We start from the raw sequence: 21,565 nt of genomic DNA, 5'->3' as shown, positions 1-21,565 counted from the left end.
ATGAATGAATTACTTTTTCTCTGGAACTAGTATTTCAATATCACCAGATAATACAGCCAAGATGGTGCCTTCCCTCATGAAATCCCCAAGTTCCTAAACATAAAGGGAGCTACACCATTGCTTTGTCATGTTGCTATTGTTATTGCTGCTGATGCTACGCGTGCGTGTATGTGTATGAGTGTGAGTGTGAGTGTGTGTGTGTGTGTGTGTGTGTTTAAGCATAAAGGTCCTTGTTGAAAAAGAAATTACAAAGTTCCTTAACAGCTTCTATTCACTTGACTGTTGTCCAAACAGCCACTTAGATGCCTTGGCATTGGTTTTTCATTATGCAAATTAATGCATCTCTGCACTCAGCTAAGGCTCTTGACAGTCCTATCAACCAATCAGCTTCCAGAGAGGTTTCCTTTCTCTCTGTGAAAGGCTGAGAGACCAGCCCATCAACTCACAGACTTGGGTCCCACCACCATTGCTGCCACCCACTGTCCCTGCCATGTCCCAGCGTTGAAAAGGATAGCAAAGGCCAGGTTGAGGGGGATGCCTGAGGCAGAGAGTTCAGCCGCAGAGTCAGCAAAACAAGACAGAAGGTCAAAAACACAGGGCTGAGGTCTGGCAGAGGGGAAAAACCAAATGGGGTCAGAAGACTCCTGTGCTAGGACCACCAACTAACCATGACTCCAGTGTTATGAACTGAATCTGGACCCTCTGAAATTTACATAGTGCAGTACTAACTCCCAATGCCTCAGAATGTCACCCTATATGGATATGGGGTCTTTAAAGAAATAACTGAGGTTAAATGAGGTCATTAGGGTGGATGTTAATCCAATGTGACTGGTGTCCTTATAAAAGGGAAATTTAGACACAGACACACAGAGGGAAGATGATGTGACAACACAGGGAGAAGACGGTCACCTACAAGCCAACGATTCAATAAACAATGGAATTTCCATAAATGGAATACTATAAAGCATTTTAAAATGTCTTTGTAGGGAATTTTAAAAAATATATTTTATTGATTTTTTTACAGAGAGGAAGGAAGAGGGATAGAGAGTTAGAAACATCGATGAGAGAGAAATTCAGCTGCCTCCTGCACACCCCACACTGGGGATATGCCTGCAACCAAGGTACATGCCCTTGACTGGAATCGAACCTGGGACCCTTTAGTCCACAGGCCAATGCTCTATCCACTGAGCCAAACCAGTTAGGGCGGGAATATTTATTGACATAGGATGAGATGCATAACATAAAAACTGAAAAACAATCAAGCTAACAAACAGTATAAGCTGTATGATCTAACTTTGGGTGAAGACACATACAGATATAGAGAAGTAGATAAAAATATAACGTGGATAGAGAGCTTTTTATCAAACTGGGAGTCAGAACCGAAAGTATTTTTTAATTTTAACATTAATATTTTGATCATTTCTGCAATAAACACATATTGCTTGTGTAATATTTTTCCAGGATATTTTAAAAATGAAGATTTGGGAAATTTATACTCTCCGTTTCTTCCCACGAGGGAGCAAGGAGGTTGAAGCAAGAGCAGTTTTATAAGCTTTGCCCCACCCTGCCTTTCTGTAAACACCAGCTACAACGTGGACTCCATTTGCACCAGCAGATCCCTCTTCTTTCTCAACATTAATTGGATCTTCTCAAATGTACTTCCTAACTCAAAGAGCCATGACACCCCCGCCCCGAGCATCAGTTTTGGGGAATGACGTTGACAATTTATCCACCTTTACTTGGTCACCCAACAAACTTCCATTTTTCAGAAACCAAGGCTGTCTCACATACCGGCATTCAATAGGGTGGGTTGCTTAGCAACCACCAAAGGCACTGGGAAGCCGGAAGAAGGCACCCGCCAGAGGTATTTTATAACCAAAAATGAGCTGCGCTACGTGTGTCTGGTTGCATTCAAGGTAACTAAATAAGAGATAAGACCCGGCTATTTTTGCATCCTGAGGAAAAATACTTGGCTCCTGCCCAGAAGGGCAATTACCTAAAAATCTTGGCCGGCCCCATGGTATGAGGAATGGTAACTGATACGAGGATGAAAAAAAAAAAAATCACTGACCTTCATAAATACTGATGATATGAGGATGGTTGAGGGATGACATAATCTCAATCTCTCGTCTGATGTGAACCATGTCTTGTTCATCCTTAATTTTGTCCTTACGAATGGATTTTATAGCAACCTGTAAAGTCAGGAAATGAAATGTTACTCAGAGAACTAAACAGATGCAAATCAGCCATTTGGGGGAGTTTGGAAAATAAATACAGATGTTACTTGTTGGCAGAATTGACAATAACAAAACAAAGCTTCGAATACCCCCTGTCATGTCTTTCATTTATAGCAGAAACACCCTTCTCTGGACAACAGAAAACATCAGGTTTTAACAGCCTGGGGTTTGGGATAGTCATTTTTTTTTTCATAAAGCAGAGGCAGCTTCACGGGGGCAGATTCATTTACTCTAGGAATGGTGATCCTTTGAAAAGAGGAAAACGGAGAGGTCGGTTTACAGGGTATCGATGATTAAACGTGGATCCGTGAAATTAGTATCACTCAGCTCCTCAGGCAGCTGCCTCGGCTCTGGCTACAAAAAGCTTTACTGCATGTCCTATCTGGAGGCCACCTCTGCTCCAACCTTGGGTTTTAAGACTCCAGGTTGTGCTTAGTTTATGCACTTGCTGAGAAGCCAAATCCTTCCTCCATCCTTGCTCTTGCCCAAGGCACCGTCAATAGCACATCATGTAACCAAAAGACTCGGCCTGGGGGACAATCAGCATAAAACCAAGGGAGTGACAGCTAGACTCCCTGCCCAGCCCCAGTGGATTCCCAATGTTCTGTACCAATGTCGCCTGCAAATCCAAACCGTTGAGAAGTGCCAGGGCCAAGATGCAGAGCAGTTACTCAAAATAAATTCATCAATAAAAAGGCATTAAATGACATGAGAATCTAATAAGGAAACACATGTTTGCCAATGGATTCATCTTTGCTCATGAACAAGTTGGTTGGTAATTTAGTTTTCCTTGGCTCTCAGGGGGACACAAGCTACTTAGGTGGGGGAGGTATCCATGGTAACAAAGAAGCTTGCCAACCAATTTGCTGCGGGTTCTGAAAGCCTGCTGAGTCACCTCCATCCTGGTGCGTCTGTGCCTTAACGTACCTGTCCCACAGTTTCCTAGTAACGCAACAAGAACTGGGAAGCTATTTTTTTTAATATATTTTATTGATTTTTTACAGAGAGGAAGGGAGAGGGATAGAGAGTTAGAAACATCTATGAGAGAGAAACATCGATCAGCTGCCTCCTGCACACCTCCTACTGGGGATGTGCCCGCAACCAAGGTACATGCCCTTGACCGGAATCGAACCTGGGACCTTTCAGTCCGCAGGCCGACGCTCTATCCACTGAGCCAAACTGGCTAGGGCTGGGAAGCTATTTTTATTATTGTTTTTGCTATTTACTGATCTCCCAAAAACCAGTTACATGGACTAGCACAGGGGTGGGCAAACTTTTTGACTCGAGGGCCACAATGCGTTCTTAAAGTGGACCGGAGGGCCGGAACAAAAGCATGGATGGAGTGTTTGTGTGAACTAATATAAATTCAAAGTAAACATCGTTACATAAAAGGGTACGGTCTTTTTTTTTTTTTTTCGTTTTATTCATTTCAAATGGGCCGGATCCGGCCCGTGGACCGTAGTTTGCCCACGGCTGGACTAGCAGCTCTCTGTACTTCTCTTTTGCAGAACCTTCCCTCGTTGTAGTTAAATCAGTATTTGTGTCATTAATTGACTCTCCACTAGTAGAGATCTTACTCACTGCTTTATCTCAATGCTCAACACCATGCCTGCCACGTGGCTGGCCTAAGAAAACACTTAGTGTGGGCAGGCAGGCAGGCAGGTAGACAGACAGAAAGGGAAGGAGAGGAGAGAGGGAGGGAGGGAGGGAGAAGGGGAGGCAAGGGTTGATGCTATTAGGTGGTGAGTGCTCAGACTCAGAGAAGTGATAGTGGAATTGGAGTGAAAAAGAAGGGAGACTCCTGCTGATGGGGAAAATAAGACATTTTGGGGGGGTTAGCAATCTGAATCTGTGCCAGTAACCTAATGTACATTCTTGATAGCCTATAATTAAGGCACTGCCCCTTTCTCCACAATCTGGTCTTGCAAGACCTGTTTACCTAAGTACTCCCATTTTACAGAGGCCATAAACCATGAACAATACACAACCCCAGAGGGGGTTAAGGGGGTTATCAGCGCTGGCACCAGGCCAGGCCTTTAGGTGTGGTCTCAAGGCCCCCATCCCAACATACGGGGCTTTTTGCAAAGCCTGCTAAAGGTCCGGAAGTCCCCATCCATATTTGGGGGTCAAAGAAACCAAAGGGTATCAAGGGAGAGCTTCCTCCATATTGGTTTGCTCAGGATTTGGAGAGAAACAGTCCCCCTAAGTCACTGTACTAGTACATGCAAAACATCTGAAAATAAATGGGTTTTTCCTGTATCTCCAAGTACTCCTGTGTATTTTTCGGTCACCTGGTAAATTCAGTAACACTGCCAAACACCACCAAGATAGGCACGACGGGAAGATGACTTGGGATTTCTTGGACATCCTACCTACAGGGGCAATCGAGGAATGAAGGAAGCAGATAGGGAACACGAGACACCCTGCCGGATAAAAGGTGGCTGCACAGACAAGGTTAAGCTTCCGGCTACAAGGCCCCTTTTCATCAGGGTGCCGGGCTCAGAGCTGCCCCGGGTCTTCACGACAGCCCCATTCAGCATGCAGCAAGAAAAGCCTCCGTGTGCTTACGTCAAATGTAAGGATATGACTGGAAGGCTTTATTTCATCTGAGCAGGGCCGGCGATCCTGAGAGCTGGTTCTTAGAGGAAGCAGACAGTGAGCACACACAGGCCTGGAGGATGTGGGTGGCTGTTGGACCCACTGCTACATTCCTCCATGAACTAAGATGGGAGGAGGGGAGAAACCACCCCTTTGATCATGCAGCAGGCTGAACTTGCCCTTGAGGAGGCCCTATTGTCCACTGACAATAGGAATACATTCTTTCAGCATCCAGGGTCAGGGGAGGGTAGTGACATTCTGGGGGTAAGAAAATAAGCCCACTTGTCAATCCCCCCCCAAAAACAGGAGCCAGAGGCTGTGAGGGTCCCGCAGCGAATTTGCCAGGGGTGTGCTTCCAGCCCAGTGTGCAAGAGGAGTGCCCACATGCTAATAAAACCCCACTGGGCACTGAGGTCGCGCAAAGGGTTCGTTCCACAACGTCAATAAGCATGGTGGCTGTCCCTCCACAAAAGCCTCCCTCTTCCCACAATGAATCTTCTGTTGAAAAAGAAGGGGGTCATTCTATCCCCTATTTCAAAGGGATGCTGGAAGTCAGGAGGAGACAGATGCTAGAAGTCACTCAGAACTGTGCAACTGCCAGGGTCAGAGGGAAGGCTTTCAGTTCAGCTCCCAAGAGCAGTGAGATGACTACCCAAGGTCACAGTTAATGGCAAACCACAAAAACGATAACGATAGTAATAATGGCACAGACACTGTGCTAAGCGCTTTATACCCCTCAGATCATCGAATCCTTCTCATCACTCCAGCTTCAGCTTCATGCAACCCCCCTAGGGAGCACCCCCTCTGACCCCACTGGTTGATAAGGCCACCTGGCCGCCTCCTCTACACCTTTCCCCATGTTATCTCTTTGGGGGCTGTTTCACATTATCTGAAATTATCTTGCTTCATTGTTTGCTGCATATTCATTCAGCCTGTGGGCCAAATTCAGCTCAAGGCCTATTTCTGTTAGGACCCCGAGAGCTAAGAATAACTGTCACATTTTCAAACAGTTGTTTAAAAAGGAGGAGGAGGAGATCTATACTAGTAAATGAAGCTTCTGCAATGGAATATAGTGCCTGCTTCATGAGGTTGAAGGAGAAACCAAGCCAGATGCACAGTGAAGCAGTATTGCATAATGGCTAGTGACATGGCTTTGAGTCCTAGCTAAAATCCCTCGCTGGCTGTGTGACCTTGGGCAGGTTACATAACCTCTCTGTGCTTTAGTTTCCTCATCTGTAAAGTACAAAAATAACAGTACCAGCTTCATGGGTTCCTCCCTGTGAGGATTACACGTCAGGTGCTTAGAATGTGCCAGGTCCAGGCAGGGTAGGTGTTCAATAATGTCAACCATGTTTACGCCAGAGAAGTGTGTCCCAGAAAAAGGGCCTTTCTTCCTTTCATCCACTGAGCAAACTCGAATTCCACCTGATTCCTCATGGGGCCATGAGGGAAGGCCTTGGGAATGGAAACCACATTTGTTCCCAAAGGGCACAAAGGGCTGGAACCTCTCTCTCCTGGGTCTTTAAATTGTACCCTCATCTGAAATGTCAGGAAGCTCAGAGGGGCCGGGGCCCTCAAGATCATCATGGCACCCGAGTCTGAGACCAAACAGGAAATGAACAACTTGAACCTAGGACCGCCTTCCCCATCTCCTTCTTGTGGTTGTCCACCCAGGTGAACAAGGGAATAAACTCTTCCTCCTTAGAATAAAAAAGCTGACTCACACTATCCAGCTCAGCTTTCCTGGATTTGTTTATCCACTTATTCCTTTGAGCGCCAACCAGGTACCAAGCACAGTGCTGAGACAACGCGAGAGGCAGCCAACGCGACTCTGCTCTGGCCCTCACGGTGGCGGGGAGCGGGGACAGGGACAAGACGGAAAAATTGCACAGATAATGACATAATTTCCCTCAGGACCAAAAGCTACCGAAGACATGCACGGAAAGGCCAGCATTATAGAAAAAAGCCCCTTTCCAGTTTTCCTCCATCCTCACAACTACAAAGAAAGACTGAGATAAGTAAAGGGGCCAGCAGGAAGAGATTACCAAATGTCTGAAACCATACACCCTCCAAAAAGAAAAAAAAAACCAATTTGTTCTTGCACGAGTCAGATTTCACTCCGCCTTCGAAATGACTAGAGCCAGGAAGTCAGGTGTCTGAGCCCAACATGCAGCACAGCAACTTTCATAAATGTCCCCTCGTCTAGACGGCACCGTGCGCCTTATAAAACGGTCTGCTTTTAAAGAAGGCCACCCCCTAGTTTAATGTTTAAACCGTCTGCAGCCGCAGGTCTGGCCAGGGACCGGCCAATGCTGCCCTGTGGTGCCTGCCTGTTTAAGAGGCACACTGGGCCCAGCCAATTGCCATCGCTTGTTAAACGTAACGGGCTCAGCCTCCCCTTCTGCAGAGGTTGGTTTGCCTTTTTGTGAATAACCACCCAAAACCACCTGTTCTGAGGCCTGCCTCCGTGGCTGCTGTACATGAAGAGAGCCCGGTGATTTCAGCAAGGCTACGGGGAAGCAGAGAAGTATGGTGAAAGTTTAGGCTTGTACTGGCTGGCTGACCGCAGGCAAGCCTGAACCTCGCAGGCCTCAGTTTTCCTGATCTGTAAAATGGAGTTAGCAAGTTGCACCTCCTGAGGCTGTTGTAAGGAATAAAAATAATATAAGTGCCGGGACACAGTAGGTGCTCACTGAATCGCAGTGACTATAAACGAAGCCCATCAGATACAGCGTCCTGGACCATGTTTTAGGGGTGATGAGCCCACAGACCTCTCCTCTCCCCGTTTCCCCCACACGGCTTCTCCCCACATTTATACTGCAGGAAGAGCAGGTGAAAATTCATATCCAGCCTGCATGCCTGCATACAGCAGGCAGCCAGCTGTCTTCCTAGCCTGCTTTGGGGAGTGGGGATGTTCAAGGCAGGTTGTGTGTATTTGAGGCTGTAGCCAAGAGAATCACTGCCATATGTCAGCCTGCAGGGAGTGCTCTAGAACAGTGCCTCTCCTACAGGGGTCATGGGCATACCGTTAATTAAAATGCAGATTCTGAATCCAAAGGTCTAAGTGGGGGCCTGGGAGTCTGCACCGCTGGCAAGCTCCCTTCTGATGCCAGTGATGCAGGTGCACGGACCCACTTTGCGTAGCAAGATCTTAGCGCTCTGCCTTTGGCCCTGACAGACCAATATTTTAAAATCAGTGACAACATTCTTCATAATAACAGTGGCTGACATTACATGTGACCATGTGCCAGTGGGCCTTAGCTCATTTCATCCTTACTGCACCCCCGTTTTAGAGGGGAAGAAACTGAGGCTTAGAGGACATAAGTACTGCCCGAAGTCAATACAGCTTGCGAACAGCGGAGCTACGACTCCAACCCAGGCAGACTGAGCCCAGAGGCTGCTGATCCTTGAGGCTGTGGATAAGTCGGGATGGACAGCAAATGTGGTAGCTGATAGAACCTCTCATACTATTCTCCCAAGCTCAGTGTGATGGGCCCCCTCCAAGCAGATGAAGTTTTACAGGGTCCCATGTCAGGTGCTAAGAGGTGGGACTGGGGAGTGAGGAGCAGGAAAGACACACGCCATGAACACGGCATTAGCATTGTTTAGTGAAAACAAGGCTAGAGTTATCTGGCAGCAGGAGCTGGCAGCTTCCCCGCCATTCACAAGGCGTGATCTCACGCCCAGCCACGTTCCACCAGCCATGTTCCATGTTCCACCTCCCACCTCCCACCTCCCACCTCCCACCTTCCACCTTCCTCAGGGAGCTGCAGGGCATTGAGTCAGAGGCAGCTCAAGGACCTTTTCTTAACAGGGGCCCAATACAAGTGGCCTCCAGGCAGCCAAGCTGGAGGCCAGTGCATGCTCCCGCTCCTGTCTGGTTGATGGTCAGAGTTCGGGCAAGGCAGAGCTCCACCAGGCCACACGGGTCCCAACCTCCACAGGATCACCCATTAGCTTTCACTCAGAAAGTCAACCATCACCCCAAAGATGCCACCCAGGAGACCATCTTGCAGCCAAAGCCCCTAATTAATTAAATGACCTCCAGCTCTTCGTGAGCAGCCTGGCCAACTCAGGAACACACTCCAGCAAGTTGCAGTGATGCAACCGGCCCCACAGGGACCCAAGCCAGCTCCGCCGTGGGACCCACAGGCCTCTTCCTCTCGGGCCTGTTGATTCATGTCGTTACATGGATGTTTTCTCAGACAGAAGCAGATTGGAAGCCAAGAGTTGTATCAACAGGCTCTGAGGAGAGGCGCCCTGATGCCAGGGAGCACGGCGTGTGTGAAAAAGAGCTTCTCCTTCAAAGAATGGCATCCCGCCATGTGCCACCACCAGCCCTTTAATCTTGTAGGAGGCTCTAAAAATATAACCCTCTGTAACTCGGTTCTCAATCCTCTATTTCCCAAAACTCCCCATCAGGCATGCTGTTTCCTGGGATGATACTGATTTTTCTCCTGCTGTGAAAAATGTGTTCTATTTCCAGAACTTAAGCAGCAAATCAGATTTTTATTTGACGGTGCCAGGGCCTGCTTGGGAGCACCTCAGAGAGGCCTGGGACGTTTTTTCTACATGTACAGTCAGTCCTTGATCTCCATCGCCCTCCCTTCAAAGACTGGGCTGAGACTGTCATCATTCCACGTGGTGATGCCACCAGGGAAGTCGAATTAATGACTAAGCAATCTCGGGCGGATTTACACTCCCTGCATGGCCGGCACTGGGGTTTGTAAACACGAGATAGTGGCCATGGCTGACCGAGCAGCGAAAAGAAGGCCAAGGGAAAGTTAACACCAGTAGCAATGCCAAAAGCAAGCAACAAACCAGCTCGGAGTGCACAGTTAGATTCTCAGAGGAAACAATCTGCAAAAAGGTGGGGGGCAAATGGGAAATGGTCAAAATGCAGATTCCATGGCCCATCCGGGTCTACTGAATTTTCAGGGTAGGAACAGCTCCTGTCAGCATTTTTTATGCGCTTCCCTGGTGATTCTGCTGCATTCTGAAGTTTAAGAAATGCCATCTTAAACCAGAGTGAATGTGGCCAGGATGGCCCTTATTATTCTGTACCTTAAATACTAAACATTAGGTGACTAGTGAAAATTGATGAGCTGCCCATCGACAGAGAGGGGAATTACAAACAAGCTGCTTCCTGGGGGGGACTCGGTGACCCCAATTAATTTACCCCTGGCACACGGAAGGCTGCTTCCTCTCATCCTCGCCCGAGGCGGGCCTGTGGCCGCTGTAAGGGCAGGAAGCTGGCTGCTGAGGGGTGACTTCATGCTCAGCATACAACCGGGGGCTCCCACGCCTGGTCAAAGTGGATGTGTCCAGAGGAGGAGAGAGAAAGTGAGCCCCGGAGCCTCACGTCCTGCCTGCTGGCTGCCCGGAGGAGCCTTCTCTTACCAGGATCCCCTGGACGCCTCTCGGGGCTCTCGGGGCTCTGCTCTAATAAACACCCCCACAGCCGCCTGTGTGAAAAGGCCTCCAGCAGCACAAGAAATGCTACACCAGCAACTGGGGTCACAGAGGCCTAAAAATGCAGGCTGTGTAGCTGGGACTCCAGTGGCCAAGCAGCTGTTTATGGACTCCCGTGTCAGCAAAAGCCAAGTGCAACAGCCACTCCAATTCGCATGAGCCACTGCTCTTCTTTCAGGTTGCGACTGCCCCGGGGGAGGCAGAGGCGGGGCGGGGCTCGAGGGCTGAGGCTATTCACAAGTTGGACAGCCTCAACTGGTAGTGTCCGATCACTCTGACTCTGTTTATAACACGGCTTGGATAAGCGTAGAGTCGTGCAACTTTTATACATCGGCCTCCAAGCCCAGCAGAGCTCCAGCCAGAAACACTAAGAAACCAGGCATCAGTGCCTGTGCCTTGTCATCAAGCGCAGCCACTTGGCCCCCTGCACAGAGGGGTCCTCAGGAAAGCATGTCACAGGCTCAGCTTCCTCGTCTGCAATGAGGAGGCCAAGGGTACCCACAAATCGGTATATGCAGGAATCAAATCGGCTTGTGCATATGATGGAGGGCAGAGGCCAGGAGTCACTATAGTAGAGGCACAATGAGCACCATGATCATCCGCAGACGTCAGAGTTGCAAGGACCTCGGAATGCTCTCTCTGCCTCCCCTCCCCTCATTTTACAGATGAGGAAACTGAGCCCCAGCGAGGCTAAAGCACAGGCTCCCACGCGAACAGCAGCACTGGGACTGCAGCAAGAGTCCTGAGTCTCACTCCGGTCCTGGATTATTACTCTGGGCAAGGAGTCCTAAGTTCCCAGCCACGGCCAGCAGCAGTGCAGGAACTGCCACAGAAAGGTTCAACATGGACCTGGGAGGCGGGCTCTTGCACGGTGAAGTCCCCAGAAGAGCTGCATTATTAATGCACCGAGATAAGGAGTGACAAACACTCCTAAGGATGCTGGCCAGTGATGACCCGTTTCGCAGCACGATGCATTATTTCAGCTCCATCTAATTCAGTCCAATTCAGCCCAATCATTGTTCCAGTTTCTTAAGGCTGATTGGATATCACACATGGATAGGCATACTTGGGAGGTTTTCATCCCATTATTTCTCAATTCACTGAAAACACTGCTTTTAAATATTAACCTCGGGCTGCTACAGAATCACTGACCTTGGGAGCAATGAACAAGGAACACAAAAGACCTAAGAAACAAAATTAGTTTTCCAAAGGGAAAAGAAATGAGTCCATTGAATTTAGCTCATCCAGGTGAGTAGAACAAAGAAGAAGTTTTTAATTTCTTACAATGATAAAATACATAAGACATGCAAAAAAAAGGGGGGGCTTTAAATTTTATTTTATACTTTAACCATGGGTAATTTTATAGCTAAGTGAAAGAGAAGATTCTTCAGAAGTTATTTTTATCCTGACAGACTCCCTTTTAGTCGAAAAACTGATTTATGACCATTAGAGTGAGCAAAGACATATCAGACAGGGAAGGAACAATAGCCGGCTGCAGCCTGTCCCCCGGGGCCCTCATTCATCATCCCCTCACAAGAAGAAGCTTTTTGCCTTCCAAGGGAAGCTCTCCTTGTCCATCCACCCAGAGAGTTAACAGGCTGGTTCCTGCTCCACAGTCCCACTGCCAAATCCATCTGGATGCTTATCAGCCCGCTAATTACCTCTGCAAACCTGCCCAGGATGCTTGTCATGGCAGCACCTCCGGCTACAAAAGCTCAGCCCCCCAGGCGATGACAGCCCGACCCCCAAGGAGCATGCTCAGTTCCAGGAAGGCATTTCAGGATCTCTGCCAGGATCCCCGTCCTCAATAACTAACTTCTTCAGCTGACCGTCTCCTCCACATCCATCCCCAGCAACAAATCCCATATAGTTCACGCAGGTCGCTTTTCACAACCTCGCTCACCCTTACCGGTGGGTTTCAGTGGCACAGAGACCGTACAACTCCAGTGCCTAGCAGGTGCCTGGTGTATAATAAACGCCAAAAAGCTGTTGCTGAAACGGACCCCAACTATTTAAAAAGGACTCTTAATATCATGCTAAGTGAAGTCAGACAGAAAAAGACAGATACTGTATGATTTCACTTACATGTGGAATATAAAAGACCCAAACTCACAGACATGGAGAGTAGATGAGTCGTTGCCAGGAGCTTGTGGGGATGGGGGGCGGAGCACAATGGGGGGATGTTGGTCAAAGGGTACAAACTTTCAGCTATAAGATGAATAAGTTCCTGGGATCTAATATACAGCATGGTGAGTATAGTTAACAACACTGTATTATATACCGGAAAGTTTTAAGAGAGTAGATCTTAAATGTTATCACACAACCCACATACAAATTAGAAAAGTGATACGTTATGTGAGGGGATGGAGGTATTAACTAACCTTATTGTGATCATCATTTTGCCACATATATACATATCAAATCATCACCTTGTACACCTTAAGCTCACATAAGTTATATGTAAATAAAGATAGGGGAAAGGACCCTTAAAAAGCCATAAAACCATAGCAGGACATCTTCTTCCACATGCACCTGTCACTGAGTCTTCTTTTACTTACTAATCACTCAAACACTGAATCCAATCCGTCCTTGTCCTGAAATCACTTAGCCTGAACTTGCTGGTCGTTAAAATGGAGCCGGGCTGGGAGATAATTCACAACAATAGCTAAAATCAATCATAATAAACAACAATAGCTAAAATCAATCATAATAACCACCTGTCAAGCCCTTCATATAGGCCAGGCACTGGGCACCATCCCATTGAATGCCTCAACCTCTCATTCATTAAATTCTTACAGACACAGCATTGTTTCTGCTTTCTTAATGAATGTAAACTGAGTCTGGGGGAGTTAAGTAACATGCCCTGGGGCACACAACTAGTAAGTAGGAAAGCTGGGTCCTGCTAAAAAAAAAAAAAAACACACCCAAAGACCATATTCTTAACCTCTGAACCACTGACAAAGCACCGCACCATCCTGGCACATGGCCAGTGTCTGGTGAAAATGAGCTCCATCAGAGTCTCTGGAGATGAAGGCCCCACCAGAGCCACATGGCCTCATCCCCACCCTAAGTCTTTTTTTTTAAGCTAAAATTTAAACCACTTCCATCTTCAAAAGCACACCCACTGGTGTTCCTTGCTGCTCTCTGAGAGGCCAGCCAATGCAGTTGGCAGAATCAGACAGCAGGGTCTGGGAGGCGTGTTCCTAAAGTGATGCAATAATGAGTCAATTCTCCAAGCAAGCAATTTTGGGAAATCTACTCTGAATAAGGCATTCACCCAGATGCTGTAAAATATGACCCAGACCTACCCTTTACGTTGCTTACAATCCAACTGGAAAGGACAGTGGACACGGGGGCTCCTCCCTGTCCAGTAACCATTCACCCTTCTACTAGTAGACACTCCCTGGCTTTACTCAGGGGACCAGCCCTACCCCATTGGATGCAGTTTTAAAGAAACTGTCAGTCAAGATAAGTCATGCCAATGGGTGGATCCATGATCCTAGAGTTTGACTAAGGAGATGCTCTTTCCCCAGAATTGAATTTTCAATGGTCTGAAAGCAGCTGGGGCATTCATCCCAGCAATCTTAGAAGAGAACATCTGCTAGTACTTTCTCCTACCTAGTTCCACGGGGCTTCCTTAGTTCTTGTCTTTCTTTTCCCAATTTGGTCCTGTAGGATATGCTGACTGGAGGTTCAGTAAGGATCACTTAGACCCATCTTGCAGAAAGGTGTAGGAAGTCTAGACATATTTTCTCCCAAATAATGTTCACACCAATAAAATATTTACCAGTTGTTATTGACTGAATTGTTGAAACCCTAATCCTTAGAGATAGGACCTTTAGGAAGGTAATTAAGGTTAAATGAGGTCATAGAGTAGGGTCCTGATCCAAAAGGGTTGGTGTCCTTTTAAGAGCAGGAAAAGTCACCATGAGCATATGCACACCAAGGAAAGGACATATGAGGACACAGCAAGAAGGCGACTGTCTACAAGCCATGGAGAGAGGCCTCACCAGAAACCAATCCTTCTGGCACCTTGATAGTGGACCTCTAGTCTCCAGAATTGTAAAAAAAATAACTTTCTGTTATGTAAGCCACTCAGTCTGTGTTATTCTGCTAGGACAGCCCGAGCAGACTAATATACTAGTCATTATCCATTCTACCTAAAACCCAGTCAACATGTAAACTAACAAAAGGGAAGGCCATCCATGGTCAATACCAGGCATAGCAAGCAGAGAATGCAGAACAGCAGCCCTAACTGCTTTGTTCACCCCTGTGTCCCCAATATCTAGGAAAGAGTCTGGTACCATAGCAGACATCCAATAAATGTTTATTGAGTTGAGTTGAATCAAACATGATAAATAGCAAAAGTCTTAATTTTCATAAGGATGATTCCTTTCTCACCCATCCACCCACTAGTACCAACCTGGCCCAGTGTCTACAAGTTGCTGAAGTCAGACAACCTACCCAGATGATATCCCGGATTCCACTCTGGTCCACGCTTCCACGCTGCTCCTGTACTTGTGGGTAAGACCACAAACCCCTGTACTTGTGCAATGCCATGGGGTAAATGACCAACTCCTATGTACACATGACCACCCCACTTAATTTTACTCCTCCACCCCATGAGACAGGCAGGAGAGGGGAAACAGTAACTGAGGAAAAGAACTCCCCAAGTCCCCACAGGTCATAAAGTCAACACCCAAGTTTCAGGTACTTGGATTCTGTAGCCAATGCTGCTTCCGCTGAACCACAGCTGTTTCCACATTTCATCAAATCGACGGAAACGTGGGGTAAAGAAGAAATACTCTGAGTCCTGGCGGTGCGATGCTTCCTTTGACTGGAGCTTAAGCCTTGGGGAAAACAAACTCAGATTTCGAACTGTTCAAATGTTGTGGGCGACCTGGCCAGGGAGCTAATCAGAACAACGGGAGTGCGGCGAAACAAGGACACCCCTTCCTGGATCAAGCATTGTCTTTATGGCAACACTTCATAAGAAACATTCTCTTACAACAAAACTGTCAAATCCAGCAACCACAGGCCAGAAACATCCCAGCTGAACCCCGCCAAGCGGCTTTCTGATGTACTGTACACACAGATACCAATATTCCCCAGATGTTCTCCATGTAAAACATTTGGTTTGAGACACAGCCCTTCTTTCCCAAAAACTCTTACATTTGTTTAATGGACTCATACAGTTCAGCTAAAATATCCTGGAGCAGACATCTGAAGCCAGCCCGGCTCTGATGCAAGCATCCCATCTGCAGAAAAGACAAACAAGTAAATAAGACAAACCTCCCCAAGATTTATGCTGCCTGCATCTTTTAAGCAGGTCATAAAATGTAAGCTATGTACGGAGAGCAATGCATGTTGCTTTCAAGTGTGTTTCTGAATCCATTTCCTTGTTAATCTAAGACTGATGTTCAAACAGAGAGTGGGTCTGACATGCGGAACAGGAGGCGACATTCTCTCTCTACTCCCTCAGAAAAGGAGTTAAAAAATCTGTTACTTGAGCAATGTAGATGATTGAGGTAAAGGTAGGTTTTTCCTGAAGTTAGTTATCCAAACACAGCAACAGTTCCTTTATTCCAAAGCCCCTTATCTCTTCACCCACAATCGAGAACACAGGTAAGAGGTGGCAAAAGATTTGGAAGTGCCCATCAGTAGACGAGTGGATAAAAAAGCTGTGGTACATTCACACAATGGAATAGTACTCAGCTGTAAAAAAGAAGAAAATTCTACCTTTCGCAACAGCAAGTATGGACCTAGAGGTCTTATGCGAAGTGAAATAAGCCAGTCAGAGAAAAACAAATACCATATGATTTCACTTATATGTGGAATCTAATGAACAAAATAAACAAACAAAATAGAAAAAGATTCATAGATACAAAGAACAGGCTGACAGCTGTTAAGAGGGGAGGGAGGTGTGGGGGCTGAGTGAAAAAGGTGAAGGGATTTTTTCAAAAATCTCATAGATACAGACAACAGTATGGTGGTTATCAGAGGGAAAGAGGAGTGGAAGGAAGTAGAAGAGGGTAAACTAAGGATAAATGGTGAGGGAAGGAGACTAGACTTTGAATGGTGAATACACAATACAACATACAGATGATGGACTATAGAATTGTACACTCGAAACCTACATAATTTTATTAAACAATGTAACCCCAACAAATGCAATTAAAAAAGTAGAGGTGGTGAAATGGGAAACGCATTGGAACTCCAGTCAAGGGATCCAGCTTGGCCACATACTAACTGGGTGACCCTGGCCAGCCCGACTCCCCCACAGTGGCTCAGCCTATTACATGAGAAGAAAAAACTTCACTAGACTCACAGTCAGGGACTGTTCAGCTGTGAACACTATACACATAAGAGCAACAAAACCTTAGAAAAGCCAAGAAATGTCATCAAATTCATGCACTGAGTCCCCACAGATGATCACCCGTAGTTTTCCTACTAACAGTTCTAACAAGCTTCGTCACGGCCAATCTGTGGGCAAGTGGGGAAATAGAACTAGAAAGTCGCTAGGGACAGCCTCACTGACAGTATCAAGACAGGACAACTAACTTCACCTTTAATCTTGTCCTATGAGTTTTCAGTATTGAGCATGCATTCTTTTTGCTGTAGGGAAAAAGAAGAATTTCACTGTTTAAAAAGGTCACAAAAAAGGAATGAAAGTTGATGAGGGAGAAGATAGGCAAACTATAAATAGCAGACATGAGAATTCCAAAACACAGTACTGAGGACTATTTAGAAGTTCCCCAAAGACATCAAGACAAGGATAACCTCTCTTTAAGGTACTTTGTTTTAAGGAGCAAGAAAGTGTGAATGTACCTAGAAAGATTTCCAAAATAAATGGATACAATCTTTTTAGTGAGCTTCAGTTACCTGGAAAAATAAAAATATATCTAGAGCTCTGTATTATAATGTAATATCTCCACTTAACCAGGAGTCGTATTAACCAGTATTCTCCATTTCCTACAGGTTGAACAGTACTGGTTCCTGGGCTCCTCTCTGCCTTTCCCGGACCCTTCGGTTCAATCAGCCAACCTCCCACCGCCATCCCAGCCAAACCAACGGCTCCAATATGGCGGCCTCTACAGTCCATGAGGCATCTCATTCTCCAACAAGGCCCAACTGTAACTTCCTCCATTCTAAGGATCATCCCCAGAGTTCAGACTTGCACTTACTCTCCTGACTGCCAAGAAAAGGCAGCATGCAATGAGATAACATACAGAAAATGCCCAGGAGTGTGCCCAACATACAGCAGAGTCTCCAAAACTGCTTTTTGAATAACTATTATTAACAAATAAACCGTATGCAGAGGTGGGTGTAAGTAAGAACACTACAGTGAGAGCCTCAAAATATGAGCCTGAGGGGGCGATGTCAGAGGGCAAAGTGAGACAGGGGTTGGGAAGAAGGGGACAGCTGTAGCCTCTTTTAAGAGGACACTTCAGGTCACCCCACTAAAAGAAGTCCCTCCGAATGTACTTCTGTAGCCCCTAGGGAATCAAGTTTGCAGGATGGAATTATTTCCCTGAAATAAACAGACACACAAAGGTCGCGACAGCTGGGGCCTAAAAAGAAAACAAGCCGGCTGCCGATTTATGGGCAGCCTCTGATGCAACAGAGCCGAAGGTCCCGGCCCAGGCCCCGTGGGATGGCTTCCGACACACCAGTCCCCACTGAAGAACACATACTGGGGGCAAGAGTGGGGGCGGGGATCCACCTTCCTATGGACCAGGCCCCAGCGTGACCAGACATGGATGGGGACACCTTCAGGAGTACAGATCCTTGGACCTCCACAGTCCGAGTGCTTCAGCCAGTGGCTCTCAACTCCAGCAGTGCATTACAGCAACCTAGGGGACAGTTTAAAACTCCCGATGCTTGCGCCCCATCCCCAGAGAGCTTTTTTAAAGCTCAGCTCGGACTAAGAACCAGTGGGGTAGCGGGAAGAGGCCCAGAAGGACCTGAGTTTTGACCTACTGTGATTACGGGAGCAGATCGGTTACTCTTTCTGAGCATCAACTTCCGTAACTGCAAAGTGGGGATAAGAGTCACTGCATGCCACAGAGTTGCGGTGAAATGAGGGGACGCATGTGTACTGCCTCATTCGGTGTCTTGCAGAAGACACAGTGTGTTCCATAGACGTTCACTCCTCTCCCTTTCACGCTCCTCTGTCCAGGTTCTTCCAAGTGGGTCAGGAGTGCTGGGCACACCCCACTCTACGGGGTTTCCTGCCTTGCTAAGTGGTTAAAAAAGGGTGGAAGGACACATCCTTCCTTGCGTTGGACCCCCCTCCACATATACAAAATACACCCACAATGAACCCCTACTGGGTGAAACAGGCATATTCTATGGCAAAACTGTAAAAACTGAGTCACAAGCAGCAAAATGAAGGAACTCCTAGTTTTTAAGGTCTGCTTTGCTTTTCCTGTCTAGATGATAGACCCATCTTGGGTGTGACACTTTCTCAGGAAGTCCCTGCATATGTCTCCGTCCCCTCTTTAGGCCAGATCTAAGAACCGCGCAGACCTGGTGCATAGTAGGACCAAGGGAATGTTCGCTGAATGAATGAAATATGCTTCTTGAGGTCAGTGATGAGCATCTGCAGATCAACAGAGCTCATAATGATCAAATCTGTTAATCCCCTAAACAGGCAATTCAGAAATATACTTGCACTTTGATTCTGAGCAACCGGCAGAAAAGGAGATAAAGGCCCATTTGGCATTTGGAAGGCAGCTGATCAAAGCCCAGTGACAGTGAGTAGCACTTCATGGGCAAATGACTTAAATGTCTGGGCCTCAGTTTATCCACTGTAAAATGGGGATAATAATGGTACATACCTTTTAAGAGTACCTTGAGGATGAAGTTAGCTCAATGATTTAACGTGCTTGGATTCTCGCCTGGCACTATTACTGCATGCAACTGTTTATTTTTGTTATTATTATTATTACTCCGTGGAAGGATATAGCAAAGAGACCTCAAACTTCAGGTCCAATGTAAGGACGCAGGGTCTTCTGGTTATAACAAGAGAAGGGGTGGGCTAAAGAAAACGGGGTGGTGTATCCCCAGATGAATACAACAACTAGCTTCCCGCTGCTGTGTTTCTCCAAGTACAGACTATGGACCAACTCCTCACACTCACTTGGGTTGCCCGGTTAAAGCATTTCAGGGTCTCAGGTCACCCTGAGTCCCACCCCAGACCTGCTGGGTCAGATTCTCTGGGGTGGGTGCTGAGGAGGGTGCATTTTAACAGACCCACCCAGGAGATTCACATGTCGCCAAAAATTTAAGAACAATTGGATTGGATAAGCTCCTTTACTAGAGAATCGTGTCTGTTTGCTCATCACTGTATCTCCAGAGCCTGACACATAATTTGTGCTCAAGAACTATCCGATGAATCCATTCAATGGTTACAACTCTAGAAGAATTCGTTCAATTTTCTGGAGGCCCACTGTGTGCGAGGCACATGCCAAGCAATGCTGCATCAGACAGCTTCATTCATTCATTCTAAACGTCTTTACTGGGCGCTCACTACATACCAGGCACTGTCCTAGACACTGAAGGCACAGAAAAGATGACGAATGAGGTTGCTTAGAGATCATTTACAGATGGTGACAAGGGCTACGTATGGAGCTAATCAAGCAAAACAAGGGGTGGAGTGTGTCACAGCAATGATTAAACTCAGCATCCAGAGCAGGTCTGCCCTTCATAACTTTCCATGATGACAGAAATTACGTTTTCTGCACTGTCCAATGGTAACCACTAGCCACAAAGGGTTATTAAGCACTTAAAAAGTGGCTAGGACGACCAAGGCACTGAAATTTTCATTTTATTTAATTGTACTTAATTTTCATTTTAACAGCCGCGTGTGTCCATCGAAGACAGTGCAGGGCTAGAGGCAGAAACAGATAAGTAAACTGGAAACTATAACACAAGGCAATACGTGCCAGGGGCGGCACGCGGGGAGTGCGGGAACAGAGCTCCATGTGTTATCAAACGCCTCTCACCCAATTACCAGATGCCCTAATGTTCTCAGGCTCCGGGATCTGAAGAAACAAGGTCAGGTACAAGGTACTGTGCTTGGGCTGGAATTTTTATAGCCCATGATCAGTTGGAAGTGGTATGCAGCCCAGCCAAGCCCCAGAGACTGTGGTTCAAGAACACACCACCGTCCGAAAGGCCTGCCCACAGCTGTCAGAGAGCTCGCTCTCTCTCTCTCTCTCTCTTCCCCGTCATTCCGTTGATGGTCATTTTGTCCCTGGCTAGAACGTCCCACTGGGCCCGAGACACTGCACGGATTTTATGAGATTTCTTCACTTCCAGCCTGAGTACAAACACAAGCCTCCCAAATTCCACCGGAAAATTGGGGGCTAATCCAAACATTTCATAAAATTAGAACTCGTTGTGGGGCTGAGAGGAATTCAGACTGTGCCGCCACCAGAGAAATGCAAAATATTTGTTATAATTTTTCCCTTCATGAGCTGTATTTTAAGAAGCAAGTGCTTTTTCTGGCTTGAAGCAAAGGGGGTGGGGGGAACGGACGAGTTTTTTTTTTTTTCTCTGGTTTGCAAAAGGCATCGCCAGAGGAAAATAATCGAGGAATCCTGTCCGATGTGCTAATCCCTCAGCTACTGAGGTAACAAACCTTCCCACTCTCAGCTGCATCTTGCCTTTAAAAAAAAAAAGTGTTTTTCCTGGAAAATGGCACTTTGGAGCCATAATGTTCTTCTTGCGCTTTAAGCGCAGAATTTTTATATCTGAGATTCTGTTAGCAAGAGAGGCACTGCAATCATTCATTCAGGCGTGCCTGCCACATGTCACCAATATTTACTTGCCAGGCACTGTGCTAGGCACTTGGGATGTATCAGTCAGTAGAACCGAGGGACATCCTGCCCTGGTGGGACACGCCTTCCAGTGAAGAAAAGCAAACAAGAGAGGATTCAGCGCCCGCCGCTTTGAAGCAGTTTGGGGATGAGACATGAGGGTTCACCAAAGGCAGAATCTGAAAGAGGCTGGACTGTAAGCTCTGAGTGAGAGAGCAGGAATCTGTCTCATTGTCATCGTTGCTCTCTCCCTGTTGCCCAGAGCAGAATCGTGTTGCACACATAGCAGGCATTCAACAAATATTTGTTGACTGAATAATGAATCCTAAAACAAAACTCAGGCCCAGAGCTCTCCTCTCGCAGATAAGCTGGTTGAAGTCACAGAAGGGACATCTCTCGCCCAAGGTCACGCAGCTGAAGCTGTGGCAATGCTGG

The 21,565-nt window shown here is 46.8% G+C and overlaps 1 protein-coding gene across 1 annotated transcript in view; it reads right to left on the bottom strand.

The window, feature by feature from the left end:
* NUAK1 (NUAK family kinase 1) overlaps positions 1-21,565 on the bottom strand; it is a 70,922-nt gene that overhangs the window by 36,548 nt on the left and 12,809 nt on the right. The window contains exon 2 of the mRNA XM_006092737.3: positions 2,072-2,192. Within this exon, the coding sequence (XP_006092799.1) occupies positions 2,072-2,192 (121 nt within the window). The remainder of the gene's footprint in view (positions 1-2,071; positions 2,193-21,565) is intronic.

The sequence above is a fragment of the Myotis lucifugus genome, unplaced genomic scaffold (assembly GCF_000147115.1).
Source record: "Myotis lucifugus unplaced genomic scaffold, Myoluc2.0 scaffold_103, whole genome shotgun sequence".
Classification (NCBI taxonomy): domain Eukaryota; kingdom Metazoa; phylum Chordata; class Mammalia; order Chiroptera; family Vespertilionidae; genus Myotis; species Myotis lucifugus.
Note: the sequence above shows the minus strand (reverse complement) of the source record. Positions and strands in the feature narration are given on the sequence as shown.